Source organism: Diadema setosum, chromosome 5 (genome assembly GCF_964275005.1).
Source record: "Diadema setosum chromosome 5, eeDiaSeto1, whole genome shotgun sequence".
Lineage (NCBI taxonomy): Eukaryota > Metazoa > Echinodermata > Echinoidea > Diadematoida > Diadematidae > Diadema > Diadema setosum.
Window position 1 is genome coordinate 5274739 of NC_092689.1, and position 8946 is coordinate 5283684.

Here is an 8946-nt window from a genome sequence, read left to right on the forward strand (position 1 = left end):
TTTCATAGTCTCCATTACACATTCTATCTTAGGTACTGTATATTAGTGCCCTGCTTCACTACACTCTAAGCACTCGTTATCAGTCAACTACTTTGAAGTATCCATTATGACAAGAGTTCTGTCTCGTAAATCATGGTATCAATGTGGATTTTGAAGAGGAATACAACTGACTTGGTTTATACAGCTGTTTACTGGTAAACCTCATTCTAGTCATGAACTTGTGATATTTCATTTCATGGTCTAATTGACAAAGACGTGATACATTGGTAGCAAATTTACTGACACTTTTCCCTGTACTGTACAAAGTACGATGACATCACGGAAAAAAAAAAAAGAATAGCCCTTTGCATACTGACATTCATGCTTTGTTGAATTTTCAACCAGTCTTAATTTAATTTTTCTATTCTTTTTTTTTGGGGGGGGGGAATATAGGGGGCCTACACATAGATTGCATGCTGTAAGATAATAAATTGGTATTGACTGACTTTGGTGCAAGCTCTAATAAATCATATAAAACATATTATATAGTATACAATTATTAGTAAGTTGGTGACAATCTTACTGAAGACCGAATGGCAAGTTACTCAAATACTGATAACGAACGAGTCCGCCTCCTTTCATATAAATTCTAATTTTGTCTTGTAGGTAAAGAAAAAAAAATATTGTATAAAATCCTAATGTCCATATGAAATGATGAAGGTGAATTATCAATCCTTCAAATATTACGCATGAAAAATATTACAATGTTCACATAAATATCAATAACAATATAACACCAAAGTAGATGTGCACACGCAGAAATGTACAGTACACTCATGACGAAATTATTATCTGCAATGCACAACCGATGTATGGTAGATAAAGATAAGAAATAGCATGGCCTCTGTCCCGCAATAAGAGTGTAATGAATGAGGCAAATCACTGTAAATAAACAATCGATATCTCTGGGAGAACATCAAGTACAAATATCACAAATCCAATATATCCCCTCCTGTCATAATATTTGCTTGGCCAGCACATTGTTCCTTCAGGTTTACGGCGAAATTTTCTCCCCGCGTAAATTCCCCTCAAGACTCACACATGTCAATCAGATGAGTAATTGGATTATTTTTGGATATTGGGGTTCCAAGCAATAGGAAGCTGGGGCCAGGCCAACTAGAGAATGAAAGCTATTGGTGGGGGGGGGGGGGGGGGGGGGGGGGGAGGAAGGGGAGAAGAAAACTACCCGGACACATACAACTGTACTACCAGAATATTGGGCATACTCTTTCTTTGATGAAATTATGAAAAAGGCTGGTCCCCTCTCAATCTAGTACAATCCAAGGGTGCATAAACTTTCTGGAGAAACTCATGACAATTATACATACATAAATGTATGCCACAAAAACAAAAACAAACAAATTGTTGTTGCTATGCTTTTCTTTGTACTTTTGAAAGTATGCAGGGAAAGTTATTGTGTACGCTCACAAGCCTTTGCACAGATTTCTTCCCGAAAGTAACACGTCTGGGCTGCAATCTTTTGGATCATTGCACATCAAGCAGAACTACCATGGCCGTTGTGTACATTCATCAAAACACAAATTTATACAATGCCACAATGCAACATCTGTACCTTCGTACAACGGAGCTTGAGGCACAACATTTGCAGTAAGGCAATTGTGACCTGCTAGTCAGGTATTATTCACGCAGGGTACAATAATGCATTCTACCAACACAGGCAATCTTATCTATATGTTTCATCATGCACAATTTTGATTAGACCCAGGGTATGTCATTTGTGAGCATCAATCAGTTGACACTAGTGTCATAGTGGCTTTAGTTATGTTATCCTCACTGCTACAAATTTACTCTTGGAAAAAAAAAATGAAAAAGACTTCCAAATCAAATTGAATTAATTGAAATAACGTAGAAATGGACTGCCAATTAAATCCAACAAAGGGTATGCAGAACTGATAGGCCTACAAGTGTATGCCTGTTGTTTACAAAACATGTCTTGCTGTACAATTGTACATGTAATGCCAAGAAGGCAATGAAAATATTGAAATGTATAAAGCAACTTCCTTGTCTAATTTTCAAATGACCATATGAAATTGTAGGCATTTTTTCTTGGAGACTGATGAAAGAACACAAAGATTAGCTCCCTTTTCATCTATTAATATATTTTCAACATCTGGCTTCCAGCATCAACTGCAGTGCAGCTGTACTAAAAAAAAAAATAATAAAAAAATAAAATAAAAAAATAAAACACACACACACACACACACACACATGCACACACACACAGAATGAGTCAAAGTATCTTACATTATTACAGAGTTTCAGCAAGAAAAGATATGTAGCAATACGCAGTTCAGCTGAACATCTCCACTATGACCAAATGTAGCCCTGGAGCTATGCACTATGGCTTCTTCTTTTTTTAACTTTCTTTCCTTTTCATGATGATGACAGATTTCCTAAAATCTTGAAGCATTAATTTCTCTCTTATCAACTACAATCAATGAGTTGCATGTTATCTGTGAAACAAAATTCAATCACAGTGAAACACAGGAAAAAACAAGCCACATTATGCTTCATCTCATGCACACAAATTTCCTTTGCCAGAGCATATCAAAGCCAACCACTATAATATCATACAGCATTAACCACCTAGGAAGAAGGTGGAATTTTAAATCATTTCATGAGATCAGAACAGCTACTATGTAGAGTAGGAAATTCCCCCCCCCCTCAAAAAAAAAAAAAAAAAAAAAAAATCACCCTTACTCCCCTCGAATGTTAAACATCACATAACAGGAACAGTTTCATTCTACAATAAAGAGAAACTGCAGAAATCATGGTACAAATGTTCATATCAGCTTGTGTAATTTTGTATCTAGGCCAGCTAGCATTTCATTAGATGACACAATTCCATGGAAAATGTATGACATCTGCAGAATGCACAAGAAGGCCGGGGAAACAAAGAAGAACATTTTTCATATGAATTACTTGTTGTTCCCTTGTGATTCTGCGCACTATTCCATGATCAATCAAGCACTGCCACAAATCATCCTCAACAGGAATGACCCGATGTTAAGAGACAGTTCAACTCTTTCTGTCTCCCGTTTCATCCTCATTTTAGTCATTTTCAAGCTGACACTTCATTTCAACAACATCAAAGGGAAAACTTTACAATGCACTTCTGGCAGAAATTTCTTTCTGTGAGGCCACAACTACAACATTCACAGACTTGATAAGACTGGAAACAAATTGTAGTTTGGTCAGAAAGCTGCACTTTACTTTCAATTCTCTAGAACGAATTGGTGAAGCTATGTTCGTCACCTATGGAGCTATTGAAAGCCTGTACAATTTCACGACACAGGCATCACTCTGGACTGTATACTTAAAATCAAACAGATGAAGCACTGTAGAAACTCTGGTGGATCACTGAAAGAAGTGTGCGGATGAGATGCATCGGGAAGAACAAAATGCATCGCTCCGTCCTGTGTTTCACTGTGATTGAATACAATACTGGTACACATGCGAAGCATCTGCGTCTCAGATGCGTGGATGGATTTTTGAAGGGCACAATGCCGGGCAGAGCTTCTGGGGGTTTCTGCTTGGGGAGAAACCTGGTTGGAAGTTTATGTACATGTGCCAATCATATCTTGGGTTTCGTCAACAGGATCAGTGTGTTGTCCAGATGCTTTTCCCTGAATTTTACCTTTACTTTTTTTCTTTTTATCTTCTCTTTTTTCCTCCCCCTCTCTCTATTTTCTGAACGCACGCGCACAAAAAATGATCTGATATTGCTTCGGCTGCCGAGAAGCATCTACAATCAACATTCTTGTCTCACCAGGAGCCCTCAGACGCAGGAGAAATGCCAATCACAAATTTTTCTGCAAGATACTTTTTGCACATGGTCCAACATTTCTGAATGGACGAACACCACCCCACCCCATATCAACTGTCATTCTCATGAGTCTAACTTGTTAATTGCCATGGTAACGCCACAAACAGGCAAGAGCCTACACAATGCAGCAATGGGATACCACCTGCTTCCAGAACAGACCTGCAGTGCAGTCATAGAACACTATTAAAAATTTTGAACACTCACATGAACATTTTACTACCATTTTATAAGAGGCCACTTCATATTGCCATTTCACAGACAATTATTCAAAGGAACATTTGAGGTTCTACAGGGACACATGAAAGGTTAACTAATCCATTTCACAATGTCACAGAGAAGGGGAAAAATTCACAAAAATCACACATCTTATAAAACATTAAATGCAGTAATGGGGTGGGTGGTGGTTTAGAGTTTAACAAATTAAAAAAAAAATGTGTACAACATGTACTGTGTATGCCATCATACTTGTGGATATATTTTATGAATCAGAACTTGTAAAACAAATTCATGAGTGGTTGAAATCTCCATCAAGACCACAAGCTCAACAGAATGAGAAAAAAAAAATGCATGATTGATTTTCAGAGGAAAAGTTAGTTACATGTACATTACTGTATTTCTAGCCTTGAAGATGATATACAATATGTATAGCACATTTGCTGCAATGTATTTCCGAGGCAAGATTTTGAGTACTTAGGGACATTGATTTTGACTGACTCACAAAATTTGCTAGAGAATAAATACATGGCAAAATGTACCATGTGCATAGATTCATGTACAATGTACACCTATAGCATGTACAATACTGGCTGCAGTTTAATTACATTTCTGCGACAATGTCTGTTTGTTTTGCTCCGATTTATTTTCAAATGTCACCACACGCACTTGTACAATGTACTTAAGTCATGAGCACCTGCCTTTAACCCCCTTTTGAAATGAGAAATGCTTGGTTTAATACCGGTACTTGATTTGAATATTTTTGTTCATTCCTGCTTTCCCTTTTTCTTCCATTCCATCTGCTCATTACTGATCTGCTTTGAAAATGCAAAACACATTCAAATAGCCCACCCTCTTCAGAAATGTTCCAAGAGCATGCCCTACAGGCACAGACATTGTCTGACAGAAAAGCTGACAGATACAAAGCAAAAGAGAAAAACAAAATTGTCTGCAACAAAAGGCCTGAGTAAAATGATGAAATAGCCGTAACTGTGCACATCAACATTCGATCATATATCGCAGTATATCAAGAACAGAGAAATACTCATCACCTTGAAGTTGAATAAAAATTTTTGCTTTGATTGGTGACTTTATCAAGACAAAATATGCTCCTAAATTTTCATACTGACACAAGGTTTACCTGATCCTTTGCATTGATTAACCTGCACAGATCATCATCATACTGCGATTACAATGAAACATGGCACTTTTCAATAATCTACACCTTGGCAAAGATTATCAAAATTTTTGAATCACCAGTGCAATGATCACCCTCTCGTCTTGATTTTGTACTATGTACAGAGTTTAATCTCAGACTTGCAGGCATTAAAATAAACAATTTTACACTTGTACTGAGAAGCAAATGGAGTAGCTCTATCAGTCGTATTTCTTCTACACAATTACTTTTTTGTCAATTTGATTACTGAACAGAGAAATAATTACAGGATCAATATCTAACTTTATCAATTCATGATAGCTTTTGTATATATATCTGAGAATCCATTCTGTTCTTTTTTTTTCCAAATCTTTTGTGGAATGGGAATTATGTTGATGGCCATCAGCGGGATGGGATGTGTACAAAATCATACGTTAACAATCTTCAATGGTGTAAAACTACTGTAAAAGTGGAAATTTTCGTGGTGTTGAAATTTTCGCGTATTTCGCGCAACCAGAAACTAGCGTGAAAATAAAAGCAGGTGAATATTTTTGCATGCCATATGTTCCAGTGGTTGATGTCTTGATTCCGCGGAATTAAAAACACACGAACCTCTTCTCAACCGGCCAAGCGCGAAAATTAGTCGAGCAAAAATATCCACTTTTACAGTACTATAGAACTTTCTTAGATACCTATGTTCATGTACAATGGATAAATTTCACTTATTTGCTTCAATGTCTGTCAAAACAATTAACATTTGCTTGCATTATTTTGTGTGATGTAATATGAAAATATCATATGTGCTGACAGAGTGAATATATCCCAAAATATTCTCTAAGTCATGTCTACGACAACGTACACTCATTTTGATGTATCCATAATGTTGCAGCAGGTTTGATAAATTTTCCTTCATGCACAGCTATACTGAAGGCCCCCCTTTTTAAGGCATTCTTGTAATAAATGAGATTCCCTTTGAATATTCAGTCACTCACTGAAATGAGGTGGAAAACTGTTGAAACCATAGACTATTTGAGGACAAGAATCTGATTGACTCTGTGGTATTGAGAGCATTTCAACAAGAGAACAGGATGATATTAGTGTATTAAATAAGCATATATTCTGGATATATATGCACACACACACACACACACTCAATACGGTCAAGAGCATATACATGACAGTTTTCATAAGCATATTGTGGCAATCTCCCGACACAGTTGTCACTTTCTCACAAACTTTTGTGAAGATAGTTTCAATCTGAATTTCTCAGGGTTTTTCCCCACATCCTTTACAAAACATTCCTAAACATATTTTCAAAATGCCACTAAAATTCATAGATCTACAAATTTCAATATATATGCTCATTTGCACCATGCTCTTAATCCACATACAACACACACACAAAAACAAAAACAAAAAACAAATCTGGAAATTCAATCTGTTGACACGGGCAAAGCACTAAAACAATCGTTACATTTTACAGGAAAATAAAAATGGTCTCCAACTCACATAAATGTTTCATGATATGTTTCATTCTGTTGATAGGAAAAATAAATGTTTTATTCTTTATTTCATTTCAAAATATCAGGTTGACTTCTGTATCTATCAGCTTCTGTACATCAATGTCATCTATTGCCTACAAGAGCCTAAAATGGTAAATATAAGAGCCTAAAATGGTAAATATGCAGCATGGAATCTCGAGATAATAAGTTTACAAATGATGCCCCCCAAAAATGTACACGTTTTCTCTGCTGAAATTCTGGCCATAATAAAATGCTCTTTATGTGTCAACACAACAGCAGTGCCTTTCCACTCTACTGTAAGACAGTCTCAAATAACGGTGCTTGGCCACGATTCAAAGTTTAGTCCTGTCTCAGCCATGGAACAGACCAATCACAAATTCCTGCGAACACAGGTCGGGGTTTCAATCTGACCCTTGTGTACACAGACCCATGTGTAACTCCAGCTTGGGAGCCATGCAAGGTTATGCATGGAAGGGCAGCCATGCGAGAGGTCTGTACTGAGCACTGCAGTGCTGCAATGTACGCTGCCTCTTGCCGACACGAGAGGGGTGCATTACAAAGGGGGATCATGCCTAGCCCGCCTGTGTACACAGTATACACTCCTCCACTCCAGTACTACGTACTGTATTTCGTATGTGGCCGGGCTGTGATTTACGGACACATTGATAACAGCGGCAAAACAAGGACGGGGGAATTATGATTACGATAAAAAGAAACTCACCCCAGGTCCACCGACCATAGATCCATTATGGTATCCAGCATTTGCAATGAAAGCGAGACTTCCGTAAGGGGCGAATCGAGCGAGATGGTCGATTTTGGCTCCTGAATGAACGAGAGAATGGGTGAAGGAAAAGGGTTATCGTAGGCAAAAATTCGCGGTTGGACGGTAGGACAGGCCATTTATACGCGGCACGCAAAGCCGCCGCCAGCCCGAGCAGCACGCGAAAGCGTCCCGCTGGAAGCACTGCTTTTACAGACGCAGCACATCTGCCGACGCCATGAAACGTTCGTTAGACTTTGTTTACTCTTACAAAAATTTCAATTGACAGAAATTCAGCCGTCCTACAGGAAAATTCATGATAAAATACCATCGACTGACTTCCATTCACGACACCACTTAATTATCAAAAACATCATTAGCGATTTCAGTGAGATTTTTCATAGACATGTAAGGTTGTATGGTTTCATTTCTTACCGTCACTAGCCGTGTGTAATTTCTTGTGTCGATCTTCCTTAGAATGATCGCCGTATCCCGAGCCCAGTCGTTTATTTCTCTGTTAGGAATGATCATAAAAAACAATTTGGGAAAATTAGTACACATTTACGATGATAGAGCATAAGTGTGACACATTTCATGGACGGATCAGTCGGTTCTAGAAGCCGTATCGGGTTTCAAAACCCCATTGTCGTGTACCTGCGAACTGGAGCCCTTTCGAGATACCGATTCCCCCTCATCGATCAAGCTCGACTTCACGTCGTTCAAATGATCGAAAGAGTCCCGAGGTCCGACCACGTTTTCGCTCGCTTTTTCCTCTTGTTCCCCTTCCGTATGATACGTCTTCGTCTCATCTGGTGGTCCATCATCCTCTCCACCACGACTATGCTGCTGTGGCATGCTGTCCTAGTAAAATCCAACAAGAAAACGTTGTTAAATTCTCCCCTAGTTGACCCCACTTTTTCGCGTTAGACCCATTCGAAACACGCACCCGCTCCACTGAATTCGGCCATTCACTTGTGTGTACATGCAGTGTGCGAAGTGCGAGGCTGGCGAACATCAAAGCGCTGCCGCACCCTTGATTGACAGGTCGGTCTGTCAGTTGGGTCAACGAGGGCCAATCAATTATCGCCCTGGCCAATGATGTCACTCCTTGGCTCATGAATATTAATCGAATTCCTTGCATTCCTTTTTGATGATATACTAAACCCCATCGCATTCAAAATGGTAAACATTGGCGGGTCGACTGCATTATCCAACCATTTCTGCTCAGTTCTTGTGTGTATTCTGTACAGCGTGATCCTCATATTCTACGAATTTTCTGTTAACATCGTAGCAGCCTGCGCCCTTTCTCACTCCGCGCTACCAGTCGCTTCGCTAAACAAGATCTGCTTGGTGCTGTCCTATTTTCGCTTCAGTGGCTTTAATAGTCACGTTACTGGCAAATATAAAT

The 8946-nt window shown here is 38.7% G+C and overlaps 1 protein-coding gene across 1 annotated transcript in view; it reads right to left on the bottom strand.

The window, feature by feature from the left end:
* Positions 1 to 8497, bottom strand: part of LOC140229021 (transcription factor 7-like 2) — a 140452-nt gene extending 131955 nt beyond the window's left edge. Inside the window, 3 exon segments of the mRNA XM_072309283.1 lie at positions 7500 to 7600; positions 7974 to 8052; positions 8193 to 8497. Of these exon segments, the coding sequence (XP_072165384.1) occupies positions 7500 to 7600; positions 7974 to 8052; positions 8193 to 8393 (381 nt within the window). The 5' untranslated portion in view covers positions 8394 to 8497.
* Between the last annotated feature and the right edge of the window lie 449 nt (positions 8498 to 8946).